The sequence below is a fragment of the Herpailurus yagouaroundi genome, unplaced genomic scaffold (assembly GCF_014898765.1).
Source record: "Herpailurus yagouaroundi ecotype Mexico unplaced genomic scaffold, PumYag 162, whole genome shotgun sequence".
In the NCBI taxonomy this organism is placed as follows: domain Eukaryota; kingdom Metazoa; phylum Chordata; class Mammalia; order Carnivora; family Felidae; genus Herpailurus; species Herpailurus yagouaroundi.
Window position 1 is genome coordinate 69,331,310 of NW_024412403.1, and position 19,055 is coordinate 69,350,364.

A 19,055-nucleotide genomic window follows, 5' to 3' on the forward strand; every position below is an offset into this window, starting at 1 on the left:
CTCCCTGATGGCTTCCCAGTCTAAGGTCATGGCCAGATGAGGCTCTTGAGCCAGGCTTTCTTGAGGTGGGGCATGGTCCTACCCACTCTCTCCCAGACCTTCACTGTGCTGTGGTTTGTCTGCTTTGGGTGGCCCCTTCCATGTCTCCCAAGAGCTATTATGCCTTCACTTTATAACATCTTCCTAGTGTGTGATCTCTGTAGAGGTCAGGAGTGTGGTAACCAGTGTGATTTGTCAGGTTTATGTTGCTGGGCAGATATTTCCTGCGGGCTTTCAAGGGGCCAGGCACTCTGCTGGGCCCAGCCCTCCGGAGCTCTTAGTCTAGGGGTGGAATAGGGATTGGGGGAGGTGGAGAGGAGACACCTCCATAGAGAGTTCTAAACTAGGCTGGCTATGGGCAGTGCCCAGTTTAAGTCCTAGCATCCTACTGGGTGATAGTATTCAAGCAAAGTCAATTTGCTCAGTGTAGTTCTTATTGAGCTTAAGTTCCCTGCTGTGTGAGAGTGAACGTTAGGTCAGAGCCTTTGGTAGCTGGCTGGAAAGTGGTTTTACTTTGAGGGTGGCTATTGGTTAGATGATCTGAGGGGTTCACTGGGTTTGTTTAGAAAGGAAGCTGTGGGTATGCCATAAGACTTGACTCTTGAGGCTTCTGCTGTACACACTTTGCTGTCACTGTGGCCCACCAGCATGCCACTGTGCTGCCTGGGCAAGTGGGCTCTGGACCCATCCTCCCTCCTTTCCCTTTTCCTTCTCACCAGTTCCAGAAGCGAAGGTGCCTACCAGTCTCAGGAGTGCTGGTCTACAGGTCAAAGTGCTGAGGCACTGGGCAAGGGTAGTTGTTTTTCCTGACTGATAATATTATCTGGGGATTAAACACAGAGCAGCATCAATGTGGTTTTCCAACAGATTCTTTTCTTTTTTTCCTTTAATCATGTGCATTGAGCTATGGACTTTTTAGTCTGAAGTCCATTAGCTCCCTGGGAGCACTAGAATAACATGTAATAACATAATGGAATGACCTTTTTGGCGAGCTCTCAAGGTGGGCTGTGCAAGGGCAGTGGGTCCTTAGGCATTATACACAGCTCTGGGAGGGCAGAATGAGGGTGAAATAATTCCTCAACTCTTCCTCCTGGATAGTTTTACCCTAGGGAGAAGGAAACTTTGAATGCCAATGGCAGATTATATTTAGAAACACTAGAATATGGCCACATTTCTATCTTCTATTCTGCTGAGATGGAAATTTGTATTATATTTTATGGTAACTGATACTGTTGAAGTGCTTTATGATTTATAAAGCATGTTCAGTAAGTTACCCCATTTCATCCTCACAGCAGTCCCACTAGGGATGTATCATTATCTCCATGTCAGATGCAAGGCACTAAGCTGTAGAAGTTTGAGTGATGTTGGCTAGGCACCTTAGGTATTAAGTAGTAGAGCTCAGAGGCAGCTCAAGACTTTTGGCTGCAAAGAGGCAGTGGATTGGCAGGGCATCAGGTTAAGTAGAGAGACTAGGTTCAGATTCTGGTCCTGTTACTCATTAACTATGTAACTTTGGTCAGATTATTTAACTGATCAGTATAATCAAGCATATCAGATAATCTACAATTGTCTCATTCATCCATAACCTTTTGTCTTTGCTCCATTATGGGCTCATTGCTTTATAGACTACAGGATATTTGTCCTGGACTCCTCTTCACTGTCAACATGGTAATTTTCCTTGCCTCTGTCTGTGGGATCCTTTGTTTCCTAGGTTCCATGTTTTTTCTCATTTTTTATTCACTTGTTGTTTTGGTAGAGCATGAGTTCCAGTACCTTCCTGAGAAAGGGTGTATTGGTGGTAAGTTTTTCACATCTCAGCTCTTAAGTGTAAGTAAGTCTGTACTCACTATTGACAGATAGTTTGGCTGGGTATAAAATTCCAGTTGGAGATCATGTTGCATGAGAGTCATGAAGGCAAGGCTTCATTATTCTGTGGTGTGCTAATAAGCACTCTTATGCCAATTCTGACTCCTGATCTTTTGTATATGGTGGGATTTTTTTTTTCTTTGAAATTTTCAGAATCTCCTCTTTGTCAGCAGTTTTCTGAAAGTTTTCAGTGATGTACTTTGGTGAGACTTTGATTTTTTTGTTTCGTTTTGTTTTTTTTTTAACTCGTGCAGGGCTCTCTTGACTGGAAACTTATATTCTTCAATTCTGGGATATTTTCTTGAATGATTTTTTTTTTTTTAATAATTTCTTTTCCTCTGTTTACTTCTTTTCCTGGAGTTACAGTTAAACCTTGGTTTGTGAACATAATTTGTTCCAGAAACATGCTTGTAATCCAGAGCACTTGCATATTAAAGCAAATTTCCCTGTAAGAAATAATGGAGGGGCACCTGGGTGGCTCAATTGGTTAAGTCTCGGACTTCAGCTCAGGTCATGATCTCACAGTTGGTGGGTTTGAGCCCTGCATCAGGCTCTGTGCTTACAGCTCAGAGCCTGGCACCTGCTTCGGATTTTGTGTCTCCCTCTCTCTCTCTGCCCCTCCCCCACTCAAGCTCTGTCTCTCTGTGTCTCTCAAAAATAAATAAACATTAAAAATTAAAAAAAAAAAGAGGGGCTTCTAGGTGGCTCAGTCAGTTAAGCATCCGACTTCAGCTCAGGTCATGATCTTATGGCTTGTGGGTTCAGGCCCCGTGTTGGGCTCTGTGCTGACAGCTCAGAACCTGGAGCCTGCTTCAGATTCTGTGTCTCCCTCTCTCTCTGCCCCTCCCCCTTGTGCTTTCTCTCTCTCTCTCTCTCTCTCTCTCTCTCTCTCTCTCTCAAAAATAAATAAACATTAATTTTTTTTAATGTTTATTTTTAAGAGAGACAGAGACAGAATGCGAGTGGGTTAGGGGCAGAGAGAGAGAGAGAGACACAGAATCTGAAGCAGGCTCCAGGCTCTGAGCTGTCAGCACAGAGCCTGATGTGGAGCTCAAACTCGCTAGCTGTGAGATCATGACCTGAGCTGAAGTCGGACGCTCAACTGACTGAGCTACCCAGGCGCACACCCCCAAAAAAATTTTTTTTAATTAAAAAAAAGAGATAATGGAAACTCACATGATTCATTCCGCAACCCAAAAATATTCATATAAAAATTATTATGATACTGTAATATAATACAAAATAATAAAGAAAATAAAAAATATAAAGAAAAATAAACAACCTGCAGTTAAACTTTTAAAGCCTTCGTTACTGGTGTGAGGGAGATGAAAGAAGAGGGTTATTGTGTAGGATGACTTTCACTATCACTAATGGAATCACTGCTATCTGTTGGCTCCATGGAATCTTTTTTTGCATGGGGGCCATTGTATACAACATAGATGTTGGCTATAGTGCAGTATTAATAAACTCTTGTCATATACTATATTTAATGTAACTGGCAGTAAGGCAACAGAGGAAAGGGATCTATATCTGTAGGCAGCCTGACCCAGAATGAAGCAAAGTATTCATTAGCTTACTTGTATGGAAAAGCAAAAGACTGTCCATAGGTGCTTTGAAGTGACAAAAAATGCACTAGTGCCAGTTGTGGGTACCTTCCAGTGTTCTGAAAAATCACTGATTTCTGTCAAATGCCACAGCCTGAGGCCGAGCATCTGAGTGTGGGAGCTGGTCACCCATAATCCTAAAGCGAGAGAGAGAGAGAGAGAGAGAGAGAGAGAGAGAGAGAGAAACCATTGGCTCAGTTGTGATCATGTGATGTTTGGCATCATGTACTACTCATATTGCAAGACATTGCTCATTTATCAAGTTAAAATTTATTAGAAATATTTGCTAGCCTTGCAGAGCACTTGCAGAACAAGTACTCACAATCCAAGGTTTTACTGTAGTTTAATTTGGTACTTGCATTTAATGGATCCATCTTATTTTTCTTATCTTTTCTTCTATTTTTTATCTTTTATTTTTGTGTTTTATTTTCTAGGAGGTTTTTTTTTTAATTCTACTTTCAACTCTTTTGAAATTTTTTATTTCTGTGAGAGTTTTTTGTAAGAGTTTTTCCTGATTCTCTTTGACTATTCCTGTCTCATAGCATTCAATTCTTGTTTTATGGATGCAGTATTTTGTTTCTCTGAGAATAATAATTATAGTTTTGCTGTTTTCTTCTGTTGTTTTTCTTTTCTTCTAAGTATCATTTTTCTTTTAGTTTGTTTTCATCCCTGTCTTTTGTGTTAAGGGCTTTCCTCAAATATCTGGTGAACTTGAGTTATCTGTATTGAATAGCAAGGCACTGGCATGGGCGTTGGAGACTCTGAGTGTGAGGAGGAGGTGAAGGGCATTTGTTTACTGAGAGGGCCTCACAGTGGGTATCTCAGTGGGAAGTTAGTTGTTTCATTGGAGGATCTCCAAATCACCATCTTTAGGTTATTTTTCTTGTGCTTCTCAGTTTCCTTAGAGAAACATTCTCTAATGTCCTGCCTAGGGGAATAAGACTGACAACATTCTGGAAAAGGGAAGGGAGATGTGGGGGGAGTTGGGGCTTGAGGATCAGTGATCTCAATGTTCCGTGTATAGGCTTTCCCTTAAATCCCCTCGTTTTCTCTCAGGGCCATACTTCTACTCCCTGCCTGGTATCTCCCAGGAGAGCTTTTCTTAGTCTCTCCATATAGTAGTCCCGTGTTTTCTGACAGCTAGGCAAGGAGCCAGCTATGTAGGCTGGGTGAGGGGATCTGCTGTATGACTGTTACTTATTTGGACTTTTAACACACCTCCTCCCCCAGCCTCTGCTTCTGGCCACCCCTCCTTGTGCCTGCAGAGGTGCCTGGTGCCTCCACTGCTCAGAGTTCTCAGGGTTCTCTGGGAAGAATTGGCTCATTTCTTGTTGGCTGGCCTCCTGAGATCATTGGCTGAGTGGGAAAAGCTGAAAACCTTCCATTCCCATCCTGAATATGAGAAGTGATGTTACTTCTCTGTGGATTTGTGCATCCGTGCTTCTAGGTGGGTGGCATTTTCACGTTGCTCTGGTGTGTGGTGTTGGAGTGCCGTGCGGAGTACAGATGTCCACCTCCCAGACAGGTCTTGATTGAGTGGGTGGCAAGTGTGTCCTTGCAGCATTCTTGTGTAGTATGCAGCCCCTACAGCTTGACAAATGTGCCTGAAGACGAGGGGGGAGTTGGAGACTGGGAATGGTCTGGGAAGTGTCTTGGGGGAGAGGTGTTGGTAATTTGGAAAAGGGATGATGTGGAAAGGTTGATGTAGTCCTGAGAAGGGTCGGTGTGCCCTTATCCTTCTGAAGTAAAATGTGTTCTAGGCAGCACTTCTGCGGGCACCCATTCTTCCTTGGGCTTGTCAGGAAGCTGGGGCTCATGGTCCTTGGCTCCTTGATCCCCAGGTCGTCCTGCCGACGTGGCTGTCCTGCACAAAGGTCTCCTCACTCATCGAGAGAATTTCTGACCCCAAGGACTTGAAAAAACTTCTCAGGACCCGGAATAATGTGCTGGTGCTTTACTCCAAATCTGGTGAGTGCCCAACCTGGCCTTGGGGGTCATCCATCAGCGATGGGATGGTTTGGGTTCGGGGCACCAGTGGGAGGCAGAGACCTCAGGACCAGGAGCCACTCAGGGAGGGTCCAAGGGTCATCGGGCTTGTCCACTTTCCCCAAGAGATGAGGCAGAAGCACAGAGGGGTGTTAGTTCTGTTTCTTTTGCATCCTGAGAGGTTGTTTCAGTTCCATATAATCAGTCTTTCTTGGGAAGAGCCTCTGGAGTCCTCACTACCTCAGGAGGGAGAGGATGTGTGTGAAGGGAGACGGAGGACGGTGGTCAGTGGGGTGGATGTTGTGGCTTCCTGGACAGGCACGGACTGGCCATCGCAGGACATGCTTTGCCAGAGCTGTTGATTAGCTGGCTGGGTCGGCCTGTCATCAGCTGAATTGGTCCCAGGCTTGGGAGCACGCACCCAGGTTCGCAGCCCTGGCCCTGCCTGGCCCCCATCTGTCCTGCTTTGGGGTCAGAACATGAGACTGAGTTTGCAGTGGGCTCCAACAGAGCAGTTTCAGTGGAGGGTGGGACTGTGGCTTGCTTGCCTCTTCTGACCTTGAGGCTGGCAAGGGCATAGTGGATGGAGAGAGGTTTGCTCAGCTCTTGGCTGCGACTTTGAACATCTGACTGTTGGTGTTGTTCCAGCAGAGTTAAGTGTTTTCACTGCTCCTAAGGATGCCAAGTTTTCTGTGCCCTGGAGAAGCAACAGCCAGTGGCTGGGCCAGTTCCTGGGCACAGTTCTCCCTGGCAGCTCATCCTTGACACTCATTGGCACTAGGGGCTGATGGATGTTTTGGACGTGTGTCTCTCCTGAACCCTGCATCCTCTAAGCACCCTGGCACATGCTACTTCTTGCCCTTTTGAGGGCCTGGCACACACTTCCTGAGGTTGTTGTTGGGAGCCCAGAATGTGTCTAGCATCTCTGTTGTCAGGAGTAGGGGGGAAATTGAGGCAAGGGAGGAGCAGAATTGCTCCTGAGGCCTGGAGCATAGGGCCCTGAGTAAGCATGGCTCATTCCCTTGGATGCTCTTGGAGCTGGGCAGTTGCCAGTGCTGGACCATGCTCAGTTCCTTCTCTGGGTAGGTCCCGTCACATAAGCTCATCATCTGACAAGGACTGCAAGGACCTTCTGCGACATGCTCCTGTTTGCTCCTTTGCCTCCTTGAGGGAGGCGGTGCAGGTTGTCAGATAATGTCCAGTGTACAAGTGAGGAAATTGAAGCAGAGGGAGAATAGCCAACTCATCTGAGGTCTAGCAGCCGGTAGATGGTGGAGCTGTTCTCTGTGCTTCCTCTGCTGGAGGGTCGGAAGAAATAATATTAATCCTGCTGGGACGGAAGGGCTCTGAGATCACTAAATGGTTATGGTAAGTTAGAGAGTAGGAATGTGGGGTCTCTTGATAGGGGCTTGTGGGGCAGGGGGCAGGGGGCAGGGCGAGGACCGCACTTCTTTTCTCTTCTGCCCTCAGCCAACCCTTGTTGGCACTGGGACTTCCGGTGCTTCCTGCTTACTAGACCCCTCTCTGCCTCCTACTGCTGGGGTAGCAGGACCCAGGTGACTACCTTCCTGTCTCCTTGCCCAGGCCTGCTGCAACACATGTGACCCTCAGTGGGTTTTTGGAGCAGCGCAATAACTGGATTTTCTCCCCTTCCACCCTCTCAAGCAGTGTGTACCTTTCCTGTGCCTCACCAAGCCCAGGCTGAGCCCAGAGGAGTGGTGGGGCCATGGCCTTTCCCCTCTGCCACGCTCCCTCCTCCACCTGTCCTTGTGGGGGTTCTTGGGAGTGCCTCCCTCGGGTGGCTCCCTGTGCGTCTCTAGAAAGATGCTTTTTGTTCACTTGCATGAAAGGCTCAGCATGCTTTGTATTCACAAACAGCTACCATTATCCACACTAGAAAAGGGGATCTGTGGAGGTGAATAATTCAGACATCAGTTTTGCTTGGCTTTGGAATGTATCTTAGGGTTTTTGGTGAGGGAGGCAGCAGACCTGCTCTTGCTACCAGTGTCTGTGTGGCGGGCCCTTCAAGTGAGCTCACAGATGTGATGGGGGAAGGGGACACACTGGCCACAGCCACTCTGCAGCAGACCCTTGCAAGTTGTCAATGTTGAAATCCTGGCCACAGAGGCTTCATCCCCAAGTACCTGCCCTCCTATAGTAGTTCCCAGTGCTTTGCCCAGGTACCTGGACAAATGAAAAACTTCCTTTCTTGTGTTCACCCTACCTTGCCTCAAGGTGTAGTCCGTGTTTTTATAGCTAACCCCTGAGGTACTGCCAGGGCTGGCCCTTCTGTCGCTTCTGGGGAAATGGGCTGTGAAATGTGACTTGGGTACACTTGACATTGGTCCATCTGGGACCAGTGTCCCATATAATCCTCATTTAGCCACCAGGTTGCTGAGCCCCTGCCAAGATGAAGATGTGATGCACAAGTAAAGGAAGTATCTGGTCCCTGCTCTTGTCAGCTCGCAGTTTGAGCTCCAGGGCAGATGAGTGTGGAATTGGCAACCTTGTTCCCTATATTAGTTATAGAACTGTAATTGTTTGGTTATAGAATTTTCACAGTTTGTCCCAGAAAAGTAATGAGTCAGAGTGGAGGATCTGACTGCGAGATCCTTGGAACAGTGAGGCATGAGATGTAGCGTAACAGAGGTGTGAGTTGGGGTCTCGGTGTCTGTGGGGAGGAGTCCAGAGCCTGGCAGGAGCAGGGGTTTCTGAGAAGAGTTCTCCCCGAACTACTGATTACAGGGTCAGTGTATTAGTGGCGCTCAGGATCTCACCTCAAGGATGGCTCCCCATTCTTCCTTGCCCCTAAAGGAAGATGGCAGGGGTGACCCTCGTGGACTTGGGCACAGATGTTTAATTTTTTATTTTTTTACAGAGGCTGCAGCGGAAAGTCATCTCAGGTTGTTGTCCACTGTGGCCCAGGCAGTGAAAGGACAAGGCACCATCTGCTGGGTAGACTGTGGGTATGTCCTGGGGACATGGGGCGTGGTGGCTGGAGGACGGGGCGTCCTTGGGGGATCTGGAGGGTGGGGTAGGGAGTTGTCCCTGATTAACTCTTTGGGAGTGAGGCTGTGATAGGAGAGATTGCTGCAGAAAAGCTTCCCTAACCCTACTTGAGGGTCACCTGTGGACTGGAGAAGGGGCAGTTCTGGCTCTCCCACTTGTTCTTTCCAGCCCCAGCATTCTTCCTCCCTTTTTACTCTGTTGTCCTGTGTGACTTGACTTTTTTCTTCCCAGCAGGTGAGAGAGGGGGCCTTGATGGCCAGAGAGACAAGGTTCTTTTCAGAGGCACCCAGTGGGCTTGCTCATGAGGGGGGTCTGCAGCAAGAATCATGGGCTTCATCTCCAGCCCAGGGCATTAATAGAGGTCTCCACTGCCCTCCGTGCAAAGGTGGTGGAATCAGCCACCTTGCCTTCCGAGGTGGCTCCATTAGATGTGTCAGTGGCTTTGTCCTTCTAGCGCTCTCTTCTGACCTTTGTCTCCCTGCCTGCCACTGCCTGTCCTAGTGCTGGTGCTCCCAGCTCCTTCTCCTCCTCTTTCTCCTCCTTCCTGACCTCCCTCCTCCCAGAGACTTTCTTGTCTGTGTTAAGGCGGCAGGATCAAACACCAGCCCACAGGAGGGAGTCTGTAGGAAGGGGGGCTACTTCTTAGTGTGGGGAAGGGGGCTCTTGATGGAATTCCTCTGATTCTTCCTAGTGTGGGAGTTTGAGTCCAGGGTGTACTCAGCTTCCCTTTCTTTTCAATCATTAGGAATAATTTCCACATCTCTCTGTGGTCAGTGCATTGTGCATGCAGTGCACACACACCCACACCCCCTCTTGTTATATAATTAGCTCCCAATTTGCCCTAGATTGGCGCAAATGCATAAAAGGCACTTAGATAGTGAAGGAACTTAGGAAGAGGTAACTAAGAGCAGGTTTGTCCTTTGCATGTTTGAACACCTATTGTGTGCAAAGGTCTATGTTGCACTTGACCTGGATACCAGCGTTATACGCCCTTGTGACTTCGGACAGGAAGAGTTTCCGGAGTCACTGTGTCCAGCCACTTTTCACCTGGACTTAGGGTTTATCGGGAGTATGAGCCTGGGAAGAGGAGGGGAAAGGAGAATATTGCACTCTTGGAAGTACGGGAAAGAGGTGGGTCTCTGCTGGGAAAAGGGCTTTTTAACCTTCACTTTTATTGTGGCTGTTCTTGCCTGAGCTACAGCCTGGCTACCACATTTAACCCTGTGGGTTAAATGAGCTTTAGGGCTGTACTGCAGTATAGCCTTCTTCCTCTTCAATCTGAGTTCTAAATTTCTGGTTTTTTAGGGGCGCTCGGGTGGCTCAGTCCGTTGAGCATCTGATGTCATTTCAGGTCATGATCTCGTGGTTCGTGAGTTCAAGCCCTGTGTTGGGCTCTGTGCTGACAGCTCAGAGCCTGGAGCCTGCTTTGGATTTTGTGTCTGCTCCTCTCTCTCTGCCCCTCCCCTGCTCATGCTCTGTCTCTATCTCTCAAAAATAAATAAACATTAAAAAAATTTTTTTTTAAATAAAAGTAAATTTCTGGGTTTTTTAAAATTGGTTTTTTAAAGTTTATTTTTATTTAGAGAGAGAGAGAGTGTGAGAGAGAATCTCAAGCAGACCCTGTGCTGTCAGCACAGAGCCCCATGTGGGGCTTGATCTCACAAACTATGAGCCAAAACCAAGAGTTGGACACTGCCTGAGCCCACCAGGTGCCCCTAAACAGCTGTTTTGTGAATGAACTTCTGGCACACAACTGATTTATAAGTTGATGGCCTCAAGTTTGTCTTGCCCATGATTGAGGAGAATTGAAGGAGATTTATATTTTGACAAAGCACTGAATGAGACCAGGAGAAGGAGTCTTAGCTGAGTGGTGTTTGCTGTAGGGGTGTATGTGCGTGGGTTCATGCTCCTGTCTGGCCTCACACCTCCTGATTTATTCAGACATCAATTTACTGGAAGAGACTGCTCCCCAGACATTTGATAAGATCTTGGCCATTGGTTAATTCTAGTGCATAGTTGGTCTAAAAGTGTTCTTGTCTTGTAGGTATGTCTCAGTCTCCCACATTTTACCAAGGGTGTGCTACGTGACTGGTACATAGCCTTTGTCAGTATTAGAGGGGACAGGACACTTTGGAATCTCCATATCTGAGGGTGACACCGGTTCTGCCACGCCAGCCGATGGAGCCTTATCACAGGAAGTTCTTAGGCTTGCAGGTGGCAGAAATGGGCAGAAGAGCTTTGATTTAGTTGCTGCATTCCCCTGCAACATTCCCAAGCATTTACTATGTGCCTTGAGGTACACAGATGGACAGTAGTGTCCTCAGGAGCTCAGTGTGCAAGGAGGAAGCAGACATCGAACCAGGTGATTATAATCCATGTGAGAAGTGTAGTGAGTGGAGGCTATGTATGGGAGGGGTTTCACTTTATTCTGCCTGTAAAATTCTGCCTGAGAAAGCTTCACAGAGTAGGTGGAGTTCCAGTGCGATGCAAAGACCTTTGAGTACCAGGTCTTTTTTTTTTAATTTTTTTTTTTTCAACGTTTATTTATTTTTGGGACAGAGAGAGACAGAGCATGAAGGGGGGAGGGGCAGAGAGAGAGGGAGTCACAGAATCGGAAGCAGGCTCCAGGCTCTGAGCCATCAGCCCAGAGCCTGACGCGGGGCTCGAACTCACGGACCGCGAGATCGTGACCTGGCTGAAGTCGGACGCTTAACCGACTGCGCCACCCAGGCGCCCCGAGTACCAGGTCTTTAAAGTGCCCTGGCTTTCCCTGCAGGCAGCTCCCTGTGGTATGGGCCCCGAGGACTGCCTGGGCCATCTGCCGATGGGTGTAGATGTGGCAGTCCTGCTCTGCTCCATGCAGAGGCAGGACTAAATGGGGCCAGGGTTAATGTGTGAAGACAGATAAAGAACATTAGAATTCAGGACTCGTTTGGAGACATGATGTCTGGAGTCAATAAAAGTGCCAATGGGAGAAATAATCCTATGACTTTTGATGTGCTAAAATGGAAATCTAGGGAGGCATCTTAGAGCCTAAAGAGGTAACCTTAAGACAAAAGGATAGATTGTTCTGTGTAGTTGCCACTCAATTCATTCCTCTAAGAAGTATAAACTGAAATGTTAAATAGCTTTTAAAATAGTTTAGATAAGTAGATGGATTATGGAGCTCTAATGGATTGTGTTAGAAGAGGGGGGTATCTGGGTCCAAATTGGAAATCATAGGTAGGGTGTACTGAAATCTTCCCAGGGCAGCCCAAGGGACAAAACTTGGGGCTCTAGTCCACAGAGGCCACGGGTGGGGGGGGTGGGTGGCAGTTCTCATGGATCACCATTACATAAGGAGTTCCCCAAGGGTGATGGGTCTGCCCTCCTGCTTGGCCACACCTGCTCCTGGCCTTCAGAATGTGTCCCGTAAACCATTAGGGGAGCCTACCACGTTAACCCCGTGGCCCAGTGATGAAAGCTCTCACCGTGTCCTAAGTGCATTCAGTCTGTGTTTATGAGTCTGAGTGAGACGCTCCAGGGATGGGCAGAAGTGCTTTCGAGAACGCTTTCTCTTGCTGTCTGCAGTGGAGTGAGCATGTGGAACGGAGCCAATGTCTGCTCGCTTTTTATCCTACTGGCTACTAAATAGCAGGTGGTCAGCCAGAGTGTGCCTCCCCTCATGTAGGGGAGGCTCAGTCAGTTAAGCATCAGACTTCGGCTCAGGTCATGATCTCATGGTTCATGGGTTCAAGTCCCGCATCAGGCTCTGCACTGCCTGGGATTCTCTCTCCCTCTCTCTGCCCCTCCTCTGCCTCTCAAAATAAATAAAACTTAAAAAAAAATAAATAAATAAAGGACAGGTGAAGGGAACAGGGGACATTCTAGGGCAAGAGAAGACAGTGCTCTGGTGTGAAGTGTCTTTGAAGGTGTGCCTAATAAGGGCAGAGGCCTGGGTTGAAGGTTCTGTTCTGCTACTTACTAGCCCTGTGATCTTGGACAGGTCTGTTTACTCATCTGTAAAATGGGACAATAGTGCATATTCTGCCTTCTTTCCAGGTCCCAGTAAATGAGCTTTTTCTAGAATATAAATGTGAGATCCCATTTTACTGTTATTTTTCATCTGGGCAGGATTGTTTCAGAGCATTCCCAGAAGCTGATGGGAAGAAGTGGTGCATGCATTGTTCAATGGCTCTTTCTTGGGTGAGGATCACTTGGTTGTTGAGAGGATGCCCCTGAACAAAGTCCTGGGCATCACAGTCAGTCCCAGTGTTCAGGATGATTTGCTGTGACCCTTAAGAAGTCTGGAGTGCATTGGGACTTACAGGACTGCGGGTCCTGGGGCTTGGTTTTAAGTCCAGACTCTGACAGCTAATAGCTGTGGGATCTTTGGCAAGTCGCTGCCCCCTCTGGGCTTCAGTTTATACTTGTGTGAACCATGGAGTTGATTGAATCTTCCAGTTTGCTCTCATCCCTAAATAGCCTGGTTCAGAAAATACTGGAAGCTGCCAGGCTTTGTGTGTAGTGTGTATGTACCTAAGTGTCCTCCAGTCTTTTGGGGGGTCTTTCTGTGTCTCCCCCCATTCTGGGCGTCTGCTTCTTAGGTCTCTCCTGTTTTTTCCTTAGAGCCTCTGTCCTCTCTCCCGCTTTGTTCCCTCTTCCTTGCTGGTTTCTGTCGCCTCTTCCCACCTCTGGGTCCCTGCCTCCCCCATTTGTTTGGTCTTTTTCCTCTGCTCTTCTTTATATGGGTATTTCTTTTCCCCTTATTCTCAATTTCCTGGCTCTCCACTCCCTACCCTTGCCTGTATGGCTGAAGGCACCCCCCCCCCCCCACCCCCACCCCCACCCCTACCTATGCTGGTTTTCTCCCAGGTCCCAGGCCTGGTAGCTTGTGGCTGTGAGGTGTCTGTAGGGTGTCTGGATTCTATCCAGGGGTTTGTTAGCTGTCCCTTCCCCTCCCTCCACCTCCTGGCTCAGACCTCAGCAGGCACGCTCGGGTTGGCTGGTGGTGGTTGTCCGGCTGTTAAGCGGGTTGTGTGCTAGGGAGTTGGTATTCCCCTCGTGCCCTGCAGCCTGGCATTGGGCTCGGCCTTGGCACGGAGTGCTGCTGTCAGGGCAGCTGAGCCGGAGCCAGCAGGCGGGAGCTGTGCCTGGTATGCTAATTCCTGGGGCCGATTCTCACTGGGCTGAGGCTGCATATCGGGAGCTCACTGCTTTCTTTTCCTGAAGGTTTAAGGTCATTACCTATAGCCACATTTTCCTTCTTCTCCCTTCTCTTTCTCCCATCTGCTTTAGTTTCCCCAGAGCAGTGCTGGCTTCCAGATCAAGACTTGGGGCCTTCCAGAGCAGGCATAACATATTTTGAAGTCTTATGTTTTCTTCTAAAAATTATTTGAATTTAGCATTTGCTTCTTCATGTGTAAGCATATTTAACATCACTTACTGGAGCTCAGTAGACAGAGCCCAGAGAGCCAGAAGTGCAGGGCCTCATCCCGACAGTGAAAAGACAGCATCATTCATTCATTCACTCCTTCGCTCAGGCTATTGAGAGAGTGTCTGCTAGGTGCCAGCTGCTGTTGTAACTCTGGGGAATCAAACAAAGCCCTCACCATCATGGAGCAAACATTTATGATGGGGGTGACAGTGGACACGGTCAGATGTAGAGCTGTGCTCTGTGGAGAGAAAGACCGCGGGGAAGGGAGTGTGGGAATGTGGGAGGTGCTTGGCTGAGGCTCTGAGATCTGTGACAGAGGTGCTCAAGTAGGCCAGGAAGCCACCTCCCCAGTGACCCCCCCTGAGAACTGTGCATTATTGCGAGCACGCGTGTTGTGCGCATTTGTGTGTGTGTGTGTGTGTGTGTGTGTGTGTGTGTGTGTGTGTCTGTCTGTCTGTAGGGAGCAGGGGAGAAGAGAGAATCCTGGGGGGAGTGTCATAACCCAAAGAGGGAAGTGGGTTGCACCAAGTCTGCAACAAGGAACCCTGTGGCAGGGACAGCTGTGACTCACTTAACTGGAGTGGGGGGGGCCACAGGCCGAAGGCAGGGCCAGACCCACAGCCAGGGGTCCACTCTGAGGAACAGGCGGGAGAACCTCTGTGCCCCCCCTCCCCGGCTCCACTCAGCCTTGTTGGTTCCCCTGGTTCCCCTAAGCCTGGTCTGAGCTCCCCGGGGACCCTACTGCTGCAGCAGCAAGACTTTTCTTTGGTGTGGGTTCTGGCAGAGCAGGCAGGGATTGGGGTTAGAATGGTTCTGAGCCCTGTCCCTCCTCTCTCTACTTTATGAAAGTCACGGGAAGAGGCTGCCAGCCAGGCTTGAGGGAAGAGAGCCAGCGTGGGGTGGCGCTTCTCCCCTCCGGTTGGCTGCCTTCCAAAGTCTGAGCGGCCACCTCAGGTGCGGCAGAGTGGGCAGGCCCATTGGGTGCCCCTGCTGGATGCCAGGATGGGGCTGAGGGAGGCCTGAGGTGCTTGAGATTGTTGTTGCAGTTGGGTGAATGGCAGGTGGTCACCCAGAAACAGTTGAGATCGGCAGAACAAAGCTGGACAAGGCAAGTGCCAAGCGAATAGTTGTAAACATCCCAAGTGGAGTCCTCTCCTGGGGAATTAACTCAGGCAGGGAAAGGGCACCTTAGATGCAGTTGTTTGCAAACAAATCTACCACCTGTAATAGAAGGGCTTCACCACAGAGCCCCTGTGGGCAGGGCAAACCCAAACTGTAATAGCCCTTGTCACTTGGAGGCGTGTATGGCATCCCCACGGGGCTTTAGGGGACGAGTTTCTAGCAACTGGATTCCGTGGGCTGCCCTTCCAGGAGCTTTCTGATGTATACCCTCAGCCCATCTGGATCTCCTCCCCATCTCTGCTTATCTACCTTCTCTCTGGATTCCCAGTCTCTAAATGCCCGTGCCACCTTGGGGGAGCAGCCACTGTATTGTCATTAGCCTTTCCTTTTGGAATTTATCATGCATTTCTTTTGAGTCCCCACCGTTTGCCAGGTCAGTGGCTGTGGTGTTGACTACCACAGGCAAGACTAAATGGGGAGGGAAAAGCCTGGGCCTGGGTTGGGGTGGGGGCAGGAGGGCGGCCCCCTCTCTGACCTACACACATCTCTCTAGTAAGACATGCTTCTTGAATTGCAAAGTGTGTTCTACACTTAAAATGAGGTCCCACATTTTTGCTTGTCCATTGATGAATGTTGCTTTTAGAATTGAGCTGAATGGTTGAATTAGTCTATCTGTATTGGGGCTGGTGCACAGCTGTGTGAAGCTGATGGCTGTAGAAGGTAGTGAGGTATGTAAACAGGTGAGAGATGAAGGGACTTCTCTCAGGTGGCTGTCATACCTGGCAGAACAAAGTTTCTCATGCAGTGTGGTCAGTGGGAACCAGTGGACTTGGGTAGTCCAGATACCCTCACTAAGTCCATGTGGCTCTGGAGAGAGGGCCCTGCATGGGTGGGGTAGCTGGCTGCCTTTGGCTGGCCATTGGGCAGACTTGGCTGAGTATGGTGAGGTTATGGGGAAAGCTATGAGACAGATGGGGTCTCTGAGGGGCTGGTGGGAGTCATAGGGGAGGCCAAACTTTGGAAAGATGAGGGAAAGGAGGAAGAGCCAGAAGAGGACAGTGGTGTGCATCAGGATCACCTGGAAGGCTCCTTAAGACATAGTTGCTCAAGTACCCGCAGAGTTTTGATTCAGCAGATTTGGGATGGGGCCGAGAATTTGCATTTCTAACAGGTTCCTGGGTGGTGCTGATGCCACTGGTCCAAGGACCACATTTTGAGGTCCGTTGATCTCACAGGAAGGAAACCGGAGATGAGATCAGGCATGAGCACTCGTAAACGCTGAGTGGCACCAGACAGACGTTTCTTATCAGAAGAAGTGTGAGAGTGTGATATTGCAGGAGCTGCACCTCGCTGAAGCGTTCTCCTCTCTCCCTGTGGCTTCTGTCAGTACCTGCTCAGATTTCGTAACTTCTTCAGCCTTGTAGGACATTCTCCTCTTATCCTGGTCAGATGGTATATAGTAGGTGGGATATGGTACACATTTGAGCTTAAAAACAAAAACTTGCTTGGGCCTAAGGCAGAGAGTCTGAAGTAATGGTCTGGGAAGGGCCACGTTAATCTGTATTCTTTTAAATTTCCCAGGTGGTGCTGATGAGCAGCCAGGACTGGGAGCCACAGATCTATACTGTAGTTGGTTTTTCTTCTTAGAATGGGCTGTACTCCTGGGGACTTGCTTTGTCCAGAGCTGTCCATGTTGCCCCTCTGCTTATCTCTGTCTTTCTTGATCAGCCCATATCCTTTTGGTTACTCTGCTTCCTCCAGTTCTCTGAGAGCCCACCTATAGTCAGGGCCTTCCCTGCTATTAAGAATTTCAAGGTACCAGGCTTTTTTTAGGCCACGAGCAGATTTTACTCTGTCAACACCTTTGTGAGGACCTCAGGTAACAAATGGTTTCGGACATTTGTGTCTTTTCAGTGATGCTGAGAGTAGAAAATTGTGCAAGAAGATGAAAGTTGACCTGAGCCCAAAGGACAAAAAGGTTGAATTATTCCATTACCAGTAAGTACATGTGGGCATTTCCAATTTCCAAGTAAGTGCTAGAAAGCTTTCATTGGTATTCCCAGTGAACAGTTTTGAGTTAGGTTAATTTTATTTCAGTGTTTTTCTTCTGTGTTTACAGTTCTTTTTTTAAAAAAAATCTTGAACTGTGTTCAATAGCTGAATGTTATTAAGATGCTGCAGGAAACCAAAGGTATGTATCTTCATAACCATTCTTAAAGTTAACACCTTTTTCTCCTCATTCGACAGGGACGGTGCATTTCATACTGAATATAACCGAGCTGTGACATTTAAGGTAAATTTACCTCCCTCATTCTCAGCAGAGGTAGAGTCTGAACAGATGCCAAAAGCCTGGCAGGTTTTCTCTGAGAGAAGGAAGGGCAGATTGCACAGATAGCTCTTTCAAATGACCTGAGGGATTCTTATCTCTAGAGCACATGTCAGCAGAATATCTGGAAAAGTTTGTAACCGTTAGCACAACGGGGATGGCCAGCCTTGTAGATAAGTGTGTGAATCTATCAGCAGAGGCATGTGGGTGAGACATGTGACGTTACGCCTCTCTCCTCCAGAGGCCTGGGTTTCCTTTTGCTGTGGCTTGAAGCGCTCCTTCATCTCCACGGTAGTGTCCATACTGGCTATCCAGAGTCTGTGGGGCACTTAGCACAGGGTGCAGGACACGGGCAGGTTGGCACCTGTTGGCTGATGCACTTCATTTCAGATGACACGCCGATGTCACTGAGTCATTCCCCTGCTACAAGTCCGATTTAGCAGTGGATGGAAAAGCATCAGTGAAAATAGGTGTGGAAGGTCTTTGACCCACCACCCTGAGTCCTTCGATTGCCTTTGGATTCTCCTCCTTCAGCTACCCATTCTCTTCCTCAGACAAGTCTTCTCCTATCTCTGGTCCGGGCGGCATGCCTCTGCCCTGTCTGGGGCCATGTATTTCTTCTGTTCTCAACATAGACTGAACTTATTTTTTCAGACTCTCCTGCTTTGCGCTCCTCTTTCTGTCTCTCTTTCTCCATCTCCTTCCATTCTTTCCTGTTCATCCATCCGTGCAGCTGTCGGTGTCCCACTCCTCTACTGCTCTTCCTCGGCTCCCTGGTCACTTCTTGCTTATCTACCAGCACTCTTCTTTTTTAAGTTGCTACAGCTTTACCTTATACAGATTCAGCCTGATTACTCATCTTAATACCCACTTAGACACTTAGAGAAAATTCTACCACCTAGAGTTTCTTAACCTCTTGTTCTGTGTTAAGATGTCAGCCGAAGCCCTCAGAGAGAACACGCACTCCCCAGGAACAATGTGTAGCCGGGCAGGGCAGGGGAAGTGCTATGCAGTGATGGAAGGGGGTGCCGGGGGCTTTTAGTTTTGTCTTTGGAGGCTGTGTTGAGTTTACATTTAGCGGCTCCCTCTGAGCAGTCTGTCCTGGGATCATGGAGCAGGAAATAGCAGCTGCTCAGAACTGTAGTAGCTAGGAAGGAGCAAGGAGCCCAAGTGGTCTGAGCTTGCCTAGGTCGGGAGGCTGAGTCCTGGCCTCTGTCCACCCCTTACAAAGACCAGGTGTGTGGCATTTGCTCACTCTTCATCCTTCCTAGGATTTCTGCATCAATAAGTTGGAGAAGCAGGCTGAGTGTTGGACAGGGTCAGAGTCTTTAGTGGAGAGAGGGCATCCTTAGTTCAAGGGTTCCCCAAAGCCCACAGGGTCATCAGGGACTGGGGTAGGGTCCCTGGAGTTCTCAGGGCAAGGGTAAGCAGCATATTGTTTCCCATAACTGCCTGATGGCTTCTGCTCATCATTGAGCAGGAGCAGCTGAGACCAGTGCCCTCCTTGGTCACAGGTTGGTTTTCTTCTCAAGTTTCCTCCTGGGCCTCCATCTCCAGAGAGACAGAGGAGTCCCTGCCAGGGTTGGGTGCCCAGTTGCAGGTTCATGCTCTGGCTATTGTTGTTGTCGTCCTGTGTGGTTCTGGGGGGGCCCAGTCACAGGCACCACGCTGTGGCCCCTAAAGAAGC

General features: G+C 48.7%; 1 protein-coding gene across 2 annotated transcripts in view; it reads left to right on the forward strand.

Annotated features, from left to right (window-relative positions):
* PDIA5 (protein disulfide isomerase family A member 5) overlaps positions 1-19,055 on the forward strand; it is a 92,136-nt gene that overhangs the window by 16,845 nt on the left and 56,236 nt on the right. For both annotated transcript variants that reach the window (XM_040484707.1, XM_040484706.1), the window contains exons 2-5: positions 5,351-5,477; positions 8,374-8,461; positions 16,957-17,040; positions 17,290-17,335. In XM_040484707.1, the coding sequence (XP_040340641.1) occupies positions 5,351-5,477; positions 8,374-8,461; positions 16,957-17,040; positions 17,290-17,335 (345 nt within the window). The remainder of the gene's footprint in view (positions 1-5,350; positions 5,478-8,373; positions 8,462-16,956; positions 17,041-17,289; positions 17,336-19,055) is intronic.